The sequence below is a fragment of the Astatotilapia calliptera genome, unplaced genomic scaffold (genome assembly GCF_900246225.1).
Source record: "Astatotilapia calliptera unplaced genomic scaffold, fAstCal1.2 U_scaffold_5, whole genome shotgun sequence".
Taxonomy (NCBI): domain Eukaryota; kingdom Metazoa; phylum Chordata; class Actinopteri; order Cichliformes; family Cichlidae; genus Astatotilapia; species Astatotilapia calliptera.
In genome coordinates, this window is record NW_020535789.1 from 545,552 (window position 1) to 566,017 (window position 20,466).

The 20,466-nt window shown below is 41.7% G+C and overlaps 4 protein-coding genes across 4 annotated transcripts; 1 reads left to right on the forward strand and 3 right to left on the reverse strand.

Annotated features, from left to right (window-relative positions):
- Window positions 1-843: 843 nt before the first annotated feature.
- Window positions 844-1,342, reverse strand: LOC113018219 (histone H3). Its single transcript, XM_026161287.1, has one exon. The coding sequence runs from the start codon at window positions 1,299-1,301 to the stop codon at window positions 891-893; it is 411 nt and encodes a 136-aa protein (XP_026017072.1). The 5' UTR covers window positions 1,302-1,342; the 3' UTR covers window positions 844-890.
- A 227-nt stretch (window positions 1,343-1,569) lies between these two features.
- LOC113018225 (histone H2A-like) lies at window positions 1,570-2,148 on the forward strand. The gene has a single exon (XM_026161293.1). It carries the CDS (start codon window positions 1,627-1,629, stop codon window positions 2,011-2,013), a length of 387 nt encoding a protein of 128 aa, XP_026017078.1. The 5' UTR covers window positions 1,570-1,626; the 3' UTR covers window positions 2,014-2,148.
- Window positions 2,149-4,390: 2,242 nt separating this feature from the next.
- On the reverse strand, window positions 4,391-5,160 carry LOC113018201 (histone H1-like). The gene has a single exon (XM_026161265.1). The coding sequence runs from the start codon at window positions 5,100-5,102 to the stop codon at window positions 4,458-4,460; it is 645 nt and encodes a 214-aa protein (XP_026017050.1). The 5' UTR covers window positions 5,103-5,160; the 3' UTR covers window positions 4,391-4,457.
- Window positions 5,161-7,640: 2,480 nt separating this feature from the next.
- On the reverse strand, window positions 7,641-8,089 carry LOC113018226 (histone H2B 1/2). Its single transcript, XM_026161294.1, has one exon. It carries the CDS (start codon window positions 8,066-8,068, stop codon window positions 7,694-7,696), a length of 375 nt encoding a protein of 124 aa, XP_026017079.1. The 5' UTR covers window positions 8,069-8,089; the 3' UTR covers window positions 7,641-7,693.
- Window positions 8,090-20,466: the final 12,377 nt, after the last annotated feature.

A 20,466-nucleotide genomic window follows, 5' to 3' on the forward strand; every position in this document is an offset into this window, starting at 1 on the left:
TTTTTTTTAAAAAGAGGAGAAATATACTTGCCTACATATGCTATTCTTCATGCTTTTAAACCATTTAAAATTACAATTCATAGTTTTATATGTGAATTACTTAATGTTAAATTACCATTAAACAAATGACTGAGTAAGTATTTTAGGCTTTAGTTTACTTCAGCCATATTCCATATCAATCAGGTATCATACCAAAAAAAAGGAAGCTTCAAATACAGTCATGATAATAAAAGAATATGACTTTAAGGACTTAACAACATTAGTTCAGTTATAGTGCACCAACATCTCTTATATGCATTAGCACTAAGGGAACACTGAATGACCTGGTGGTTTTTGTCCATCTAAGATGACCACAAAGTAAAAGATCTCTCGGCAAAATGATGCAAGATTTTAGGCACAATATTGCCCCGATCAAGTTAGTGAGCTGGGATGTTTTATTCTCAACATGAACTACTGTTACAGCAACAGACATGGACTACATGTTGCCCACACAACAACTCAATGTCCACTATGTGAAGGGGCCACACACACATGCCTGCTCCTCTCGTTAACTGAGATAAACTGCTGGCATGTTTGTTTTACATCTATGAACAGAATCAACTTTTTGGAGATTTACTTTCCTGGATGACTGAGAATGCATGAAGACGTAAACAGGTCTGTGAAAGGCCCAGCCAATGACATTGGCCATAGTGAGGCAATTGTGAAAATAAAGTCAGTGAATTCCACGTTGATGCAAACTGTAATTTCTGGTATAGAAACAGCATTAAGATTGAAGTGAGCATAAAACTTGTTTTCTAAAAAGAATACTAATAAAAAGAATAAAGGAGCGAGCTCTTGGTGTGAGTGAGGTGGCTCTGAAAAGAGCCGTTGTTTGTAGGAGAGCGTGCAGCTTAAGCTCTCTCTCCGCGGATGCGGCGAGCCAGCTGGATGTCTTTGGGCATGATGGTGACCCTTTTGGCGTGGATGGCGCACAGGTTGGTGTCCTCGAAGAGTCCGACCAGATAAGCCTCGCTGGCCTCCTGCAGAGCCATGACAGCAGAGCTCTGGAAGCGCAGGTCGGTCTTGAAGTCCTGAGCGATCTCGCGGACCAGACGCTGGAAGGGCAACTTGCGGATCAGCAGCTCGGTGGATTTCTGGTAACGGCGGATCTCGCGCAGAGCCACGGTACCAGGCCTATAACGGTGAGGCTTCTTGACGCCCCCGGTGGCCGGGGCGCTCTTACGGGCGGCCTTGGTGGCCAGCTGCTTCCTGGGGGCTTTGCCGCCAGTAGACTTGCGAGCAGTCTGCTTGGTTCTTGCCATTCTTCCTCACTTTTCTTTTCTTGTGATACGAGCAGAAAATGTAGCGAACAGAGGAGACTCGCTGCTCTTAAAGTGTGTGACTGGCTGTGACGCGGTGCCGCTCCGGCTCGTGATTGGTGACGGGCTCCACGTGGAGCATCGCCCCGCCTCGGTGTGTGCTGCTCATTGGAGAAAAGTGCATTGATGTTGCGCGCTGCCGCAAGCCTCTCTGCGATTGGTGCGTGACGAAGCTGCGCGCGCTCTGCGGAAATATAAGCGAGGCTTTGAGCTGATCGGGCCACATTTTCTCTTAGTCTCGATACTACGAAGAAAAGAACCTGTCAAAATGAGTGGGCGCGGAAAGACCGGAGGCAAAGCCAGAGCTAAGGCCAAGACCCGCTCATCCCGTGCCGGGCTTCAGTTCCCCGTGGGTCGTGTCCACAGACTGCTGCGCAAAGGCAACTATGCCGAGCGTGTAGGAGCCGGCGCCCCCGTTTACCTGGCGGCTGTGCTCGAGTACCTGACCGCTGAGATCCTGGAGCTGGCAGGCAACGCAGCCCGCGACAACAAGAAGACTCGTATCATCCCACGTCACCTGCAGCTGGCTGTGCGCAACGACGAGGAGCTCAACAAGCTCCTGGGGGGAGTCACCATCGCTCAGGGTGGTGTGCTGCCCAACATCCAGGCTGTGCTGCTGCCCAAGAAGACCGAGAAGCCCGCCAAGGCCAAGTAAACGCAAAGCGCTCGGCTTCACCAACAACAAAGGCTCTTTTAAGAGCCACACACTTCTCTCTGAGCAAACATCCTTCTTGCTGGTATGGTGTTTGTAACAAGTTGTGTACTGGGAAATGTAGATTATGCATCTTGATTTACTTTGAAATGTACGTTCATTCATCTCATCTTACATAGTCAGGGACTGAAATCCACCTTCAAATAAAAACTACTTTCATTAACTCCAAAGCTCTGTGTGTTTTTGTCAATGAAACTTACTTTAGGTCTTGATATAAAGCTAAAGCAAAAAGCTCTGCCTCCTGCGTTGTGGTGTGGGGTCATATTCACCTCATTGCTCATCTTACTAATTAAGAGTGTAAATGCTGTTAAAATGTTCTGTGTGGATTTCATGATGTAGATGACTGATTTATAATAAGTTACATAATTTCATGAATATATATAGTTTGCGTTGAAATGTCTTTATTTGAAATGTACATGTGTAAGGTGAGAGCTAGTGTCTCGTGAGAATACCCTTAACGAGAGCACACGAGACCTTTCATGGACTGCGAGGGAGCAGATGTCTCTCATGAAGCGATTTAAGCTAAAGGTTTACTAAAAGAAAGGGCAATACAAGGACTTAAGGACCTCTTTTCTGGACAAGCAGCCAACGAGGTATTTGTCATTTGAGAAATGTTTTTTTTTATTTGTGTTTGGACTTAATATGTGTACTGTAAAGTTGCTAATTGGTTTGTACTGTTCGCTCGTGACCAGTTCTCACGGCGTATCGGCGTACTGGTGTTGGTGAAGCTGAGGAGAGAAGGCCCAAGTAATAAACGCCCGTTTCAAAGAACTGATCTGTGTCTGTGTTGTCGTGAAGAGAGCTACAAAGAGTAAATTGGATGTCACTAATTATTAGCTTCATAACTGACTGTGGACACTCATCATGGTTCACTCGCTTTATAATTAAAACAGTTTCTAAGCTTATGGAAACAGACAACACGCAGTTCAAACCTTGTTAAACACAATAGGAAAATATAACAACGTGAGGTGGAGAGGGACAGGTGGACTTGTTTGCTACAGAGGGAGGAAAATGTGCAGCTGTTTGCGACGTGTTCAGCACTGCTGCTGAATTTGGGACATTTTGTCAAGTCACTTACATCTACGCTTAGGTTTTTGTGTCTATTGTGAGTAGAATAAAACTATTACAATAGAGTTTGCTTGGATAATAGGGGGCAGCTGGTGATCAGAAGAACAGGAAATGATTCCTAAGTGTGGCTTTTGTTAGAATGTCTTTGTCAACCCCTGTTTTAAGGACAATAGTGGATTTGTGTTCTCAAAGCATTTCATGTGACCTTAAAGCTCCCAAGAATGACATTAAGTTGCTGACCTCTGACGTGCCAAATCAGTTGGTTCAGCTATAAACTTTGGTGTGTAACTGTATAGTATGAAAAATGCATTGACAGTGGGGGTCTGCCTGTTATAAAGTGAGTGAAAGCTGCCTCAGCCAAGAACAAGAAGCCACAGTTACTAGTCTGGTTAGAGGACAGCCCCCCCAGACTGAACAATAGAATTAGTGGAAAACTGCTGTGGAGGGGGACACAGGGCAGCCCCGGACTCTTCTTCAGCTGGGATATCCAAAGAATGGGTGAGGTCAAGAAGTAAACCTCAAGGCTATATTTTAAAATAACGGATTTTCCTGCACCCTTAATGCTACAGAATTCCATTAGTTCAAATGTACATGAATCAAAATGGTTATAAAATGAGTAATGACATTAATACATGGTAAAATAAATAGCTGTATGAGTTCAGCTTGGAATTATGTGTCCTTGAAATGACCGAATGTCAGTTCAACTGGCCTAGATTTAGCGAGGTAAGGTTGTAGATTAGAGCATTTTGCCTGGATAATATTATATTATTAGTTATCATTAAAATATACAGTACAACAGCCAGTGTAGGCTTTCAAAAAACAAAAGTAGAAGTGACACATATCTCATATATATATATAGATAGATCTATATATATATATATATATATATATATAGATAGATCTATATATATATATAATAACATGCATCTATAAATGTAATATTTTCAGTCACAATTGATGTTTTTTTAATAAAATACTCTAAAAATGTAGGTGAAACTTTTAAAGGTGTATTTCTTGCATGATAGTGTCTCATAGAAAAATGGCAAGTGTCTGTACTATGAAGGTGTGATTGTAAATGTTGAGTTGTTAATATTTGTATTCTTGTAGTTGTAGACTTGCTTAGACAGCACTAATGTGCACCATGATAGTAATCCAAGTTGTAATTGTAATGAGGACAAATGAGGGGGAAAAAAAGTGTTTTAATAACATGGACATTATTGTGAATGACAGAGTGGTGAGTGAGTGAGAGGAAGGAGCTCTTGTGTGTTGCTGTGGTGGCTCTGAGAAGAGCCGTTGTTGAGTGTGAGAGCGGTGTCAGCTCACTTCTTCTTGGCTGCTGTGGCCGCCTTCTTGACTTTGGGCTTGGCGGCCTTCTTGGCGGGGGATTTCTTTGTTGCGGGAGCCTTCTTGAGCACCTTCTTGGGGCTCTTTGCCACCTTCTTGGGGCTTTTGGGCGCTTTCTTGGCCGCCGCTGCGGGCTTCTTGGCCTTCTTGGGCGACTTCTTAGCGGCTGCGGGCTTCTTAGCTGCTGCTGCTGCCTTCTTGGGCGACTTCTTGGCAGCTGCTGCTGCCGGTTTCTTGGCTTTGGTCGCGGCGGGCTTCTTGGCTTTAGGAGCGGCTTTCTTCGCGGGCTTCTTGGCTTTGCTCTCAGTAACCTTCTTGTTCATCTTGAAGGATCCGGAGGCCCCGGTGCCCTTGGTCTGCACCAGAGTGCCCTTCGCTACCAGGCTCTTGATGGCGGTCTTGACGCGGGCCTTGTTCTTGTCCACATCGTAGCCTCCGGCAGCCAGAGCCTTCTTGAGCGCGGCTGCGGACACGCCGCTGCGCTCCTTGGAAGCGGCCACGGTTTTCACAATCAGCTCGCCCACGCTGGGCCCGACCTTCTTGGGCTTAGAAGCCGTCGTCTTCTTCTTCTTGGCCGCCTTGGCCGGGACGGCAGCAGGTGCGGGAGCTTCCTCGGACATTTTCCTCTTTCGCGTCTGATCGAGATTCACGGTACAGCGATGGCAAGTCGGAAGCGCCACGCTGCACTTAAACGCATCATGAGAACCGTTGAGAGTGAAGGCAGCGCGCGCAGCTCTCGCGCGTGCCTCGCAATGCTTCATTTTGTGTTTCGTGTCTCGGGATCAAAGAGCTTAAAGTGAGTGTAAGAGCAGCACTGCAGGTCGACAGTGGAGCCGTCCACAGCGGGCTTGTGTCTCCTCGTACAGGCCTCGTGTCGGACTCTCGTGCTCTCTGCTCTCGGTTCGTGGAGCTCCCAAAGCTCAGTGACTCGGTGCGGAGCTCAGCGCTGCTCGGCGGCTTCTTGGGACTCTTCTCTCTGCTAAAACCGGTGGAGCCGCAGCAGAGCTCCGTAAAAAGCCTTTTCCAGCTGATACACATGTTTGTTCACACACTCAGAGTTAAAAGCAGCATCTGGTGAGCGCAGCTTTGGGACAAAGTGACGCTGCGAGCTCCCAGCAAACACACCGATGCTGCTGGAGGCCCACGGAGCAGCGAGACTTGTGTGACAGCTGCTCGCTTCTAACCAAAGCACAGTTTCACTCACATTGTTGTACATCAGAAGCTTCATTAGTGACCTTACAGCAGCTCGCTTCCACACTTTGGCTCTGATCTCTTAGTCTGCATTGACTCAGTTTCCTTCTACAGTTACTGACTCTACAATAAACAACAGCAGTGAATGAACACGTGACTACACGCATCCACAAACTGATCACTGCGTATCTCAATGTGTAATACTCAATACCTGCTAAAAACATCCATCTTATCTCCCAGTTAAACCTCGTCTTGTTGGCTCTACTAGTCAAACATATTTAATCATTTTATTCATAGTAATATTGTTGTAATTGTTTATTTTATCCTGCTCTGCCCATGTTGGTGAATTTCTCAGCTGTGGGACTAATAAAGCTCATCTCATGTCCTGGATAGCGACCTCAGTTTAATCTAGTGCCTTTAGTTATGCCCAGTATATCTCTGCTCTTCTTTCTGGAGGATTCTGTGATTCTTCCACCTACTGAAAAATGTGTAACCACAATTTTCTGTCCAAGACAAGTAACATGCTTAACAGCAGTTAGATTGAAGATTGCTTTGATGGAAATTCCTCTTCGGTCATATCTAGGAAAGCTTGAAGGACACAGCAGAGCCTGCCTGTGGCATAGGAAGTACAGGCAAATGCTAAAGATGTCATCCATCCATCCAACAAAACCCCACACACCACAAAAAGTGTATTAAGTAACGATACTAATTCATGCCTTTTTTAGTATACATTTTGGCACCAAATTAGCCAATTTTGGCGTTCCAATAGTCCAAACCACCCTTTATGTATCATAGTCTAGTTGTGTGTTTATAAAGTTAAAGTGCACATCATCAAGTCAGGTGGGTTTGTCATTTCCACCACGTGCAGTACAGTACACAGTGAAGCGAGAGCATGATGCTGCATGTAACTGAAACAGGACCACAAAAATTGCACGTATGGAGAAACTGCAACAAAACAAATACAGACGATTAAAACGATAGACCGTGCAATAGAAAGCTGCAACATCAATGTTAACAAGTTTTCTGTGCCACAGCATTTCAGTGTAATTAAGATAAGATAGAACTTTATTAATCTCTCGGGTGGGTTCCTCTGGGAAATTCGATTTCCAAAAAAAGCACAGCAACGACCGAAGTTACAGTTACAGAATTGTTTATATATACACACACACACATATATACATACACATATATACATACACACATACATACACACACACACACACACACACACACACACATATATATATATATACATATACATATACACACACACACACACACACACACACACACACACACACACACACAGAAACAAATATACAAAGGGGATAAATAGAATAAATAGGAATAAAAAATAAAAATACAAGTGAATTGCACATTTCAAGTATTGAGTCTATTGCACCGTTGACTATTTACAAAAGTATTGCACAAGGTATTGCACAGTGAGGTGAAGAGGCACTACAGCTTAGTTGTTCCCCCCTCCTTTGTCCTCCTGTTTCCCCTCCCTCTCCCCTCCAGAGAGGAGTTAAACAGTCTGATGGCGTGTGGGACAAAGGAGTTTTTAAGTCTGTTGGTTCTTGTCTTGGGGAGAAGCAACCTGTCACTGAACAGACTCTCCTGGTTGTTTATGGCCGGGTGCAGAGGATGCCTGGCATGGCATTGTCCATCAGTTTCTTTAATGTCCTTTTCTCTGCCACTGTCATTACTCAATTTTGCATATCAGGAACAATAGAGAAAGTGTGCTTGGAACTGTAACACAAGTGTCAAATACAAAGTCGCATTAATTCTGTTTGTAGCTAGTTTGTCTTTCCACAATCTGAAAGCTGCAAAACATTTTAGTCGTCACGGTCAATGCAACAAATTAATACCACCCAGTGACACAAAGGTCCATATCCGCGATTCAAGCATTTGGCGACATATTAACAGACATATTAACTAGCGAGTGTGACAGGGAATTATGCTCGTCAGTTTAAAGTGTGTGGCTCTGAAAAGAGCCGTTGTGTTGGCGTCTGATGCCAGTTTATTTGGAGCTCGTGTACTTTGTCACAGCCTTGGTGCCCTCAGACACTGCGTGCTTGGCCAGCTCACCGGGGAGGAGCAGGCGCACTGCGGTCTGGATCTCCCTGGAGGTGATGGTGGAGCGTTTGTTGTAATGGGCCAGGCGAGATGCCTCGGCTGCGATGCGCTCGAAGATGTCGTTGACAAACGAGTTCATGATGCTCATGGCCTTTGAGGAGATCCCGGTGTCGGGGTGGACCTGCTTCAGCACCTTGTACACGTAGATGGCGTAGCTCTCCTTCCTGGTCTTTCTCTTCTTCTTGCCGCCCTTGCCGGCGGTCTTGGTCACGGCTTTCTTGGAGCCCTTCTTGGGCGCCGACTTGGCGGGTTCAGGCATTTTCTCTCTTCAATACTCTACAGCAACGAATGAGCTTCCTTGGCTGAGAGCAGCGCTTTTTATATAGGCTGTATGCTAATACCACTGCGCGGGCCCTCGGATCTCATTGGTGGAGCCGCACAGTGGGCCGGACGTTGTGTTGGAGGGAGTTTGTGAACTGTGCTGAAACAGGCGCGCATCTAACAAAGACAGTGGGCTGTGTGATTGTGTCCTCGTTTGCTGAGACAGTCATTTGTTCTAAATGAGCAGTAAATGTATTTCCAACTAAGCACATCGCTTTGGCTCTGCACAGTTTTAGTTAAGTTCAATGTCTCACTACTGCACACATGACACTGAACCATTCACTTTTTTTATTATCTGGTGTTCATATATTTTTTTAGCCGTTGATTTTGAATTTAAATTAACATTAAAAATCTTAAAAAGGAGGAAAAAGAAGGTGCACTTCCACCGGGAGGATCAGTGTCTGAAGCAGCATGTTGTTCGTGTAGGATCATTTTCTGTGGGAGAACACAGACATGACCCTTGAATTAGATTGGTAGATGACCGTTAGATTAGTTAATGCTGGCAACACTTTCACAACAACGAAATAGTTATGGTGTGACAACACATTCATTTAGTAGCCGAGTGTGTGTAAGTGTTACCGAAATGGTTTATGTATAAAAAAGATTAATATTTGCTTCCAGCAGTTAAAATATTTTTTTCGTTGTAATTTGATGTGGTTCATATTGTGATGCAGGGCTGAGCTGGCCATCGGGCATTTGCCCAGTGGGCCGCTCGTGATTTTTTGTTTTTATGGGCTTTTCTTCCTCATACTCTCAGGGTCTCTGGATTTTCCCATTTCTCTGGATTCTGCCCGATCACTTCTGTGATAAATACAGTATTGTGTGTGTATAGTTTCATTCAGTTTATTCAGTCTGCTTTTGGGTCCTGCCTTCATGCGAACTCTGGCTAATGGAGTTGTCAACGTCATCCTGATGTTTGTCAAGCCTAGAAGTCCATCTGATTTAGAAACTGAGGTAACTTGCACAATCCTTTGTCGTGGAATTTTCAGATAAAATAAAGTCTGCAACACAAAAAGTGCTGTGGTCAAGCTATTTATTACTGCATGCATATTGGAGAGGGAATTCATTGTTGTTCTTATTGTGATGGTGTAGTTTTTGTTGTGTATGAGATGCAATTATCTTGGCACAAAGAACCATTTTTTGTTGCATCGCTATTTTCATGATGTTTAGGTGTGATTATCAGCAGCTGTGAGGCCTGCTTTTGAAAACCACGCTGCTTAAGTCATAGACTGACTGTTATTAAAAATTTTCCCAAATTATATTCAGACAGATTCAGATTCAGCCTCACTGTCTGAAGAAACATCCCTTCCCGTTATCAGACCCTTACATACTGAGCTGGACTAAAGTGAACTACGCCATTGCTCTCCATCACCTTCTTTATGCCACAATGCATATTTGCACACCTGTCAATTAGCTTTCTTAACAGTGTGACAAAACATTACCTGTCCTTTTATTAACTGCACAAGTAGTGCTGGTCTGTAAGGACAAGAAGAGGATACAGTGACAAAAGGAGCTGTGTGAGGCTGCTAAAGGCAGCGGATCCCTCACCAGCTGGATTAAAAAGACCACAGGCAACAATAACACACATACCAGTTGTTGCATTGCAGAGGTATTCAAGTATAAAAACAATAATAAACACAATTGTAATGTTTTATTTTAATAACGTATTTTTATCATTGCTTTATTATGGGTCAGGTGCAAGAGTTTTCAAGTGTGGATAGTTAAATACTAAATTAACGCAACAGCAAATTGTGCCTTTTTCGGACAGACGGACAGGAGAGTGATAGATGAGATGAGGAGATGGAAGAGACGCAAAGACTGATTCACTGGCAGAGCCTAGTTTATTTCCCACAGTTTTTTTTAATTTTTTTTATCTGCTGCCTTATAAACACTGTCACCAATCTTTGCATTTTATTATTACCTCGGCACATCATTTTCAACCCCCTGCCTTCAAGGGTGCAGACCCTGAATTGGGATACAGCCAAAGTCTAATGAGTCAACAATGGAAGAAATAATTTCAGAATTGCAACATGGTGCCACCTTGTGACAAAAATAGAACATTTCTTCACCCGTGTACATTTTAAAACATGACATATGTTTTGAGCAAACTACAGTGCAGAGTTTTCTTTGTTTCCATTGCAGTGATTGTAGCTAATTACATTTTTCGGTTGGTTTGTAGTTTTTCAGCCGTCAGTGAGGTGTGAGTTGCATTCCTGGCAGTCAGGTCGAGCCTGCCCTGACTGCTGGAACAAAAGAGTTTAAATAGAAGATAAATGCTCACAGTTTGAGTTGAACTGTTGATCAATGACATGTCTTTGCTTACAGGTGAGGGTCACCATCGGCCTGCAGGATGCACTGTGAGAGCAGATACAGACATGCACACATGCATGCGCTAAAATTAAAAATATATTCTTTGTAAGATTTTTCTTCTGTATTTCCTCAGTATCTGCCATGGCCTCATTACTGTGTGCGCAGATGTTTACAGAGGTGGAAGTACAAATACTTTGTGACTGTGCTTAAGTACAATTTTCAATTGAGGTATGTCTACTCTTATTGAGTAGTTTTTTAATGAGTAATTTTTTACTTTCACTCTCTACATTTAAAAAGAATATATATCTATTATTTCTACTTCTTACATTTACATAACAAAACAGACTCATTACTTTTGCTTTAAAACATTCGAGGGGACCTTTTTCGTGTCACACTAAACCGATTTTAGCTTAAACAGAAACACATAAAAAGGAAATCCTGTTCCTGTATTAATCACTAGCGGATGCCATATAAAAAGAGATGATGTGTGGTAAAGTCAGGGCCTAAAAGTGGAACTTCTTTTTTCTTTTTGCGACAACATCGGAACAACTGCGGGTCTCCGTAACCAAACACAAACTGTTTCTGTGCAGTTTGTCTCACAGTGTATTGTGGCTGAAGGTCGAGCTGCTTGGTGGCGTCTCCACACACCTACTGTTGTTCATTTCTAATTTTAAAGCTCCACATTAGATCTCTTAAGCTTTAAAATGCATATGTTTAAACGTTACAGGTTACTCCGTGTATTCAGCTATGACGCTCAACCACAGCCTGAAAAGGAGACAAGGAAATCACTTTAGTTTGTTGTTAGATCATAGTGGAAATATTTTTACTGGTTTAATAGAAATTCTTGGTGCTAAATAGCCTGTAAATGCTGCTCCTGCTTTTCCTGCATAAGGTTCCAGCATTACTAGATTTCAAACTACCACACCTACCTTCTTGGGTCTTCCCACACATTTATTCTGTTTTGTTGGAACCATCATACATCTATATACTCTATCTCAGATTTAAACTGGGGGTGGGTGTAGTGTAGCATAACTTAAGCAGCAAGTAAGGTGATAAGTAAATAACATTAGCAGATGATTGAAGACTCTACCATTGAAACAAATAGGTTGATTGAAGACTCTACCATTGAAACAAATAGGTCAGACCAAACAATACAATTCTAAACAAAGAACAGGAATAAGATTATGCATGAAATGGACAAACTCACTTACTCAGCTAAATGGTTTGTAAAGTAAAACACATACAATATAACTCAAAAGGCTACTTTAAAGAAAATAAACAATACTATATAAAATGAAAAACCCTCCATTTGGTTACACCCAATGATGCAATCATTGACCTCATGACCCTATATAAACAGGAAGTACTGGGCGGCCCTTCTCATATACCTGTCTTAAATATAGGACCTGAATAAACAACATGGACACCATGGTAAGTATAACCAAAGCAACGTGAAGAAACACAATTTACCAGACATTTGCCTGTGAACAGAAGAAAATTCAAATGACCTTATGGTTAGTAGTAGTGATGGCCAAATGAAGCTTTCTGAAGCACTGAAGCTTGTATTGAAAAACGGTTCATTACTCGAAGCTTTTTAACACAGTCCTCTCTGGTGACATTTGGTGGCCAGAAATATGAAGAGCAGCTTGAATCCACAAAATAAAACCAACTGCTTCATTATGACTGCTCACTCTACAGAGTGGAGTTCTGTATGATATTGGGCCGCCGTTGTGTTGCTTTGAACGTGTATTTTGGGGGGTTAAAAAATGTGGTTTATTTGTTTAATAAATAATTATGACCAGCAAATTTTCCTTGTTTAAACATCCACCATGGCGTGGTCTTTCTTTGCTTTTCACTTCTTGATGTTGGTAAATACAATAATTGAAAAATACCACGTTACATATAATATATACATATAATAATGTACAACACATTATGGAGTATGCTTCTGCTGTGAGGTCTTGCCTCCATGCACTTATGAAATTAATCGCAAGATGGGTGTATTTATCAATAATATTATATTAGGGAAACTTTCCTATACATATTTCTGACCTGGGGGTAGAATTGATTGTGAAAGGGAAAATGCTTATGAACTTGCAAATTAAAAACATGATGCATGTAAGGTAGCCCTTTTCCATTTTTATTTAAGAAGAAAATTCGTTCCACTGTGCGATGGCCGAAACTGTTACTTTTCGTGGAGATAATTTCTTCTGCATTAAGGAAAATCCCCTCACATGGCACAGAGGAGGCTGGAGTGCAGAGAAACTGGTAGAGATGCAATTATACAGTCTACCTGGGCCCCACAAACTATCAGCTAAAGAGAATAAATACATTAAATTGCTGCACATTTGGCAGACTAACATTTTCAGATTAATTAAACAATAAAATATATATTTTTACAACATTACATGTAAAGAATCAAGTGGAAATTTTTCTAAAGTTATTTGATGATATTTATATTATGAAAAACAGATTTTTGACATTTTGATTTTTTCCCGTTGTCAAATAAAATAAACACGCACAAAACAAAAGCAAACAACAAGAACACAAAGCTGGAAAACCCACCCGATTGACCAAAATCTACTCAAAATACTCCCGCACAACAGAACCTCCTCTATTCCTCGCTGGCTCCAAATCTCTCAGTAGAATGATCAGTGGTTCGCTATCTGTCACCATCAAAACACTCCACAAATCCCGCGAATGATTCGCTTCCTTATAAACCATTGAATCAGACACCGAAGCAGTCACACTCTAAATGAAGCTTCGGACGTCACTGATCACGTGACTCTGGTCAAACGAATCAAGCTTCGACACAGTGCTTCTGAAGCAGTGTGTTGATTTTTTTGACACACGCACCGGAGCGTCAGCTTCAAGCGGACCATCAGTAGTTAGTAGCGTTTGCTTTAAAACACATGCATGTATGTAATGGATGTAACTACTGCTACCACAAACAAAACCCGGGATAGTGTGAAAAGTTACACCAGCAATGTCTAAATTAAAGCATTATGGCTGACTGTAAAATAACAAAGAAATAAATTATCAATATGGTTAAGGGACAAGTGGTAAATGAGTTTCCACTTTTTTTTTTTTCTTTTTTTTTTGTCCCGTTTGGATCTTTAGCCATCAGAATTGTTGTCTTAAGGCCAAGAAAGATGTCAAGCGGATTTATTTTACCAAGTGGATCATCATGGCCTTGCCATATTGGTCCATTTGATTGACCTTTATTATAATTATGAATTTATTTTATTTTCAGTTCCTACAAACGGGACAGACATGACTGTGGGATAGGACAGGGGGAAAGAATGAAAGAAAGAGAGGGAGAGAAAGAAAGAAAACCAAAGGGGAGAAGAGACGGTGAGAAGGGGGGGAAGAAAGAAAAAAACAAACAAACAAAAAAAAACAAAACTCCAGGGTCACCTGTATGGAGAAAAAAAAAACAGAGGAGAAAGCAAACAACAAAGAGCAACATAATAAGAAAAAAAAAAAGCACCATCACAATAAACTAGCTAGCAGTAGATATCAATAGTTACGAAATAATAAACGATATTGTGCAGCACGCAAGATAGACAGCGCACAATGTGCTTTGAGGCAGCAGCCAAGAAAGCTGTAGTCCGCGTCTGTGAATACCCGTGTGTACACCTGTGTGCATACCTGTGTGGATCAGCATGCTTGCATTCCAAAGGTTCCTTCATGTAATGATCTGCTAGGGAGTGTGGGGAGCCACAGCCCCGTCCTCCAGGGTATGAAGCAGGTATGGAGGAGATCAAAACTCCAGACATCCAGAGGCCCCCAGAACACAAGAGACCAAGGAAGACCAACAGAGGGGCAGCCGCGCCACTGTCCCAGTAAGAGCTGAGGAGAGTCCCAGATGAGGGCTCATTCAGCAGCCGTGGAGCAGAAGCCAGGGGGAGTTGCAGTGACGCGCCCGTGAGCTCCGCCGGCAGCCAGCTGTGCCTGAGTGACCGAGCCCCAGGCCGAGAGGCCGGGGGCACCCCAAAGTGGCCCAAGCGAGCCCCAATAAGCGGCCGCCAAGGAGTGAGCCGGTGTGTACCCGGACGCCCATCCCCAGATACAAAGAACCACCAACGCACCGACACCTGAGGGAGTCCGCCACCGGCAGAGGAAGTGGTGATGGGTGGAGATAGGCCTCCAAACCTTGGAGGGCCCGAGATGTCCCCAGAGAGGTGGCGTCTGATACCCAACCTGACATATAGACACAGACATACAGGCACACACAGATACAAACATCCATTCCCACCCTCATGCTCTCATATGCACTTCACACTCAACCGACGTGGAGACAGACATAAAGAGACGCTGTACACACGATCACACTCCCCAAGCGTACTCTACAGGTGGTGTTACCCTTTTCCCTGCGGTGGGGAGAGGCAGACCGCCCCGACTCCGCAGGAGCAAGGAGGCCCCACACTCCAGACCGCAGTCGGACGGCCAACTCCTCCTAGCCCCCCCCGCTCCAGCAGGCCGCAGAGAATGGGGGTGAGAGAAGACTCCAAACCTCCCTCCACCCGCTCATTGTAGTGTTGATGCATGTGTGTTCTAAGGTGCAATTAAAACCCAGGAGGGCATGGAGCTACCTGCCAGAGAGCAGCAGGTAAGCGCATAGTCCCTCCTGCTAGCCCACAATGAGTTTCCACTTTGTCACAGTGGGAACACAGCAAATAGATGGCTCTAGCTGCATGGGTTCTTATGGGTCCTGGGTCTGTGACCCAGCATTTTGAGTTTATTTTGTATTTTTGATTTCTTATGTTAAATTGGAATTCTATTAAGTTCTTCTGTTGTTATCATTAGTTAGGATTTAGTTGATTGAGTCTCCTCGTTTATGAGTTTCTTCTGTTTGTTGTGTTATTTCCTCGTCTATGTAGGTTCTCCTTGTGTCTCTCTCCTCTGTGTCCGTCTCCCTCTCTATGTCTCTTGTGTCGAGTTGCCTGTCTCAGTTCATGTCCCTCCGTGTTTTATTTTGAAGAGTCTCATGTTTCCATCTTCAGTGTGTTTAGTTTTATTTCTCCTTGTGGTGTCATGATCATTTGTGTCAGCTGTGTCTCCCTAGGTGATCCACCTCTGTGTCTTACTGTTCTTTGCCAGGTTCTCTGTTTGGTTTCATGTCTAGTCACAGCAAGTCTCAGAGTTCTTCCTTCTGTTCAGGTTCATGGTTGTTTTAGTTCAGTTCATAGTTCCATAGTTGCATGTTCCTGTTCATTTTCATGTTCTTGTCCATCGTCATTGTTTAGTTAGTTTAGTTCTGTCCCAGTTTAGGTTTCAGTTTAGTTTCACCCTTGTTTCATCTTGCATTATTCTCCTATTTTGTATCAGCTGCAATAAAGGCTTGCTTTTTGTTAAACTTTAGTTCGTTTCTCCCGTGTCTGTGTTCTGGGTCAGTTTCCTAAATACACTCGCGTATGATATTTTATTAATCAAGCTGGCAGTGATTTTTGAACATGTGGTGATTTTTTGTGTTTTAGATAGCAGAGTGCAGACAGTAGACAGGAGTTTGGGGAGAGTGTAAGGGGAAATGACACACAAGCAGTCAAGGCAGATTCAAAACCAGGCCCTGCAGCAAGGACTCTAGCCTAACATACATGTGTAACCTGCTCAACCAGGTTAAACATAACAACACTGTAAATTAAGTCTGGCAGTGAGTTAGTGAGAGTTAGTGACAGTGAGTCAAACCCACTCCTTCCTCCTCCAACTAGAGAAAGGCTTTGTGTACGCTTCTTTAGAGTTCTTAGACATTCTAAAGGTTCTGGTGAGTCGTTCCTACTTTATTAACCGGTAAATTTCACTGAAGTCCAAAACAACTCTCAAGCCACTGGGAAGGAGACAACAGATGTATTTTATTTAATACTGTATTGGAATAATCTCAAAATGCACATCAAAATTACAATTAATATTAATGAATTCATTTACAAATAAATAAATGAATTCATTAATATTCCTCTTAATTTCTAAGAAAACAGTCAGCTTTGGCATGTGGTGTTTTTTGTGGGTTTTAGATAGCACAGTGCAGAAAGTAGACAGAAGGGTGGGGAAAGTGTGAGTGGAAATGATGCAGGAAATGTGTCATTTCCTTTTTGTTCCTTCTCTCAAGCTCAGGAAATGGTCTGAGGCATATTCAAACCCAAGACCTGCAGTAAGGACTCTAATTTTTTCCATCTCCTAAGTTGCTGAGAGGTTGTTGCTGCTTATAAATTCAGTTTGTAAGATTTCTACGTGGTTTTATATCAACTGTGCCATTTCTTTCTGTATTTAGTATTGCATAATTTCAAAATGCAACAACACAATAATGAAGGTGATTTATAAATAAATAACTAAATAAATATTTCGTTATTTTTATTTTAATATTTTTAAAAATTTTCAGATGAGATGAAAATGCCAGGAATATTTTCAGTCAAATTTGGTCTGAAACTCTTTTCAAACAGGCAGATTCATAATTTTAGATATGCAATGTTTTGCACACATATATCTTTCATTATCACGCCATCAACCTTATTAGGGTGTGATGAATGCATCTAAAACATGTTGAAGGAAGTGATAAAACGGAAACAACTGATTAAGTAACTGCTGTTTTCTGATGATCTGACAGATGGAGTGAAGTGTCAGACGCTGTTCTTCTCAAGTTTAACAATTTTTCTGCATCAAGATCAAAGTCAGAATGAAAATTCTTCATTTTCTTTTCTTCTGCTTCTTGTCAGGTGAGGACTGATGATGTGATTTTTTTCCTTAATGCTGCTTTTTAATTTTGAAAACGTACCTTTGTAAAACACATATATTTACATAGAATAGATAATGTTGTGATTGTCTATCTTTATTTTACTTCACTTTTTTTCATCTGATAGACACAGCTGTGCTTGTCAAAGCAATACACAATATTTGGTCTGCAGCTGAAGGAGCAAATGGCACACTTAACTGCAACTTATATTTGTCTGGAAGCACAAAGTTCTTCTGTAGGGAAAAATGTGAGCGAGCAGAAGATATCCTCATTAAAACAGATGGAAGCTCAGCTCAGAATGGGAGATTCAGCACGAAGTATAAAGAAAGATTTTCAGGAAAAGGAACTCTATTTTTGTTCTTCACACACATGATCAAGTCTGACTCAGGAATGTACAGGTGTGGTTTGGGAAGCTCTTCTGTTCCAGATTCATACTATGACTTTGAGGTCAGAGTTTCAAATGGTGAGTTTGTAGTGAAGGTGACTGAAATTCAAAATGTGGAGATTTTCATAGTATGAAGGTAAAATTTTGCATGGCTTAATTTGTTATACAACAAAAAACTGTTGATTCTGAGAGGATCAGATCTTTTTCTACATTTGACTTATTTAATATGAAATGATAACTCTGTTTATATCTGATCTAGGAAATAAAAACATAATATCACAGCTTACAGGTTCAGTTCAGACTAATTAATGTTCTTCTATTTCACAGGTCTGAGTAAAATGGTTGGTTTTTATCACACAGAAACTGAAGGAAAAGAAATCACATTGGCATGTTCCAATAACACATATGGACACAGGAAGTTCTTTTGTAAGAATCAGTGTAAGAATGAAGGGGAGATTCTCATTGACACAACTAATAACAAATCTGAGAGTGGCAGATACAGCATTGAATACAGACCAGGATCTACAGTTGGACTGTATATGACCATCACACAGCTGACCAAGTTAGACACAGGAGAGTACATCTGTGGGTATGGAAACCCTCTGTCTCCAGATTCATACGGCGGTGATGATATTCTTGTCAATGATGGCAAGTATTTTTTTCAAAATGGCAAAAACATTTTTCAGATTTCATGTGCCTTAAATACTACTACTAATATTAATAGACGATTACAACTCGGAAAGTAAAATAAACGCAATAAATAAACAACACGACAACAATACATAAAATCATGAAACTTTTGGTGAGTTTGACAATATGAGTGTTTGACAACTACTCTTTCAAGGATTTTTGATATGAAAGGAAGGTTGGAGATTGGCCTATAATTAGCTAAGACTGCTGGGTCTAGAGATGGCTTTTTGAGTAAAGGTTTAACTACAGCCAGCTTGAAGGCCTGTGGTACATAGCCGATTATTAGAGATAGGTTGATCATATTTAAGATCGAAGAATTAATTAATGGCCGGACTTCTTTGAGCAGTTTTGTAGGAATGGGGTCTAAAAGACACGTTGATGTTTTGGAGGAAGTAATTATTGAAGTTAACTCAGAAAGATCAATTGGAGAAAAAGAGTCTAACTTAACATCAATGGTACTAAGAGCAGCTGTAGATAATATTACATCTGTGGGATGATTACTGGTAATTTTTTCTCTAATGATAAAAATTTTATTTGTGAAGAAGTTCATGAAGTCATTTCTAGTTAACGTTAAAGGGATTGTTGGCTCAAAAGAGCTCTGACTGTTTGTCAGCCTGGCTACAGTGCTGAAGAGAAACCTGGGGTTGTTCTTATTTACTTCAATCAGTGATGAATAGTAAGATGTTCTGGCTTTGCGGAGGGCTTTCTTATAAAGCAGCAAACTATTTCTCCAGGCTAAATGATGATCCTCTAGATTTGTGACACGCCATTTCCTCTCCAGATTACGAGTCATCTGCTTTAGGGTACGTGTTTGAGAATTATACCATGGAGTCAGGTACTTCTGATTTGAGGCCTTAGTTTTCACAGGAGCTACAGTATCCAGAGTCGTACATAGTGAGGAGGTGAAATTATTAACAAGATAATCGACCTCTGTTGGGGTAGCGTTCAGATAGCTGCTCTGCTCTATGTTGGTACAGGGCATTGGAGATGATAACAGTGGGTGGATTATATTCTTAAACTTAGTTACAGCGCTTTCAGAAAGACATCTACTTTGATAAAGTCTACTCTCCACCGCTGTGTAATCAATAATTGTAAAAGTAAATGTTATCAGGAAATGATCAGACAGGAGAGGGTTTTCAGGAAACACTGTTAAATGTTCAGGTTCGATGCCATATGTTAAAACAAGATCTAGAGTGTGATTAAAGTGGTGGGTGGGTTCTTTTACATTTTGAGAGAAACCAATTGAGTCTAATAACAGATTAAATGCCATGTTGAGGCTGTCATTTTTAGCATCTACATGGATGTTAAAATCACCCACAATAATTATTTTATCTGAGCTCAGAACTAAATTAGATATAAAGTTTAAGAAATCAGACAGAAACTCTGTGTAAGGCCCAGGTGGAAATTTTTCAGCTGGGGTGGACAATGCTAAGCATCAGGCTTTCAAATGAATTAAAAGTCTGTCTTGGTCTTTCATTAATTAATAGGCTGGTGTGAAAAATTGCTGCCACACCGCCCCCTCGGCCTGTGCTTCGAGATTTCTGGTAGTTAGAATGACTCGGGGGTGTTGATTCATTTAAACTAACATAATCATCCTGCTAAAACCAGGTTTCTGTAAGGCAGAGTAAATCGATTTGTTGATCAATTATTAAGTCATGTACTAACAGAGACTTGGAGGAGAGAGACCTAATATTTAATAATCCACATTTCACTGTTTTACTCTTTGGTTCAGATGTGGATACTGTATTGTTCTTTCTTTGTGATTGTTTATGTTTAAGTTGTTTGTTGCTGGTTTTTAGTTTGTTTTTTGTCTTTTTGGAAGCTGTGGAGATGGGTTTTTGGGGGGGTAGCAGGAGGAGAGAAGCTGCAGAGAGGCGTGTAACACTGCAACTCTGCTTCCTGGTCCCAACTCTGGATAGTCATATTTTGGGGGATTTAATAAATTTGTCCATATTTCTAGAAATGAGAGCTGCTCCATCCAAAGCGGGATGGATGCCGTCTCTCCTAACAAGACCAGGTTTCCTCCAGAAGGTTTGCCAATTATCTATGAAGCCCACATCGTTTCTGGGACACCACTCAGACAGCCAGCAATTTAAGGAGAACATGCGGCTAAACATGTCACTACTGGTCTGATTGGGGAGGGGACCAGAGAAAACTACATAGTCCGACATTGTTTTCGCAAAGTTGCACACCGATTCAATATTGATTTTAGTGACCTCCGATT

Excerpts from the sequence above, each read along its gene's own strand:
- LOC113018219 (XM_026161287.1), bottom strand. The coding sequence starts at position 1,301 with ATGGCAAGAACCAAGCAGACTGCTCGCAAGTCTACTGGCGGCAAAGCC.
- LOC113018225 (XM_026161293.1), top strand. The coding sequence starts at position 1,627 with ATGAGTGGGCGCGGAAAGACCGGAGGCAAAGCCAGAGCTAAGGCCAAG.
- LOC113018201 (XM_026161265.1), bottom strand. The coding sequence starts at position 5,102 with ATGTCCGAGGAAGCTCCCGCACCTGCTGCCGTCCCGGCCAAGGCGGCC.
- LOC113018226 (XM_026161294.1), bottom strand. The coding sequence starts at position 8,068 with ATGCCTGAACCCGCCAAGTCGGCGCCCAAGAAGGGCTCCAAGAAAGCC.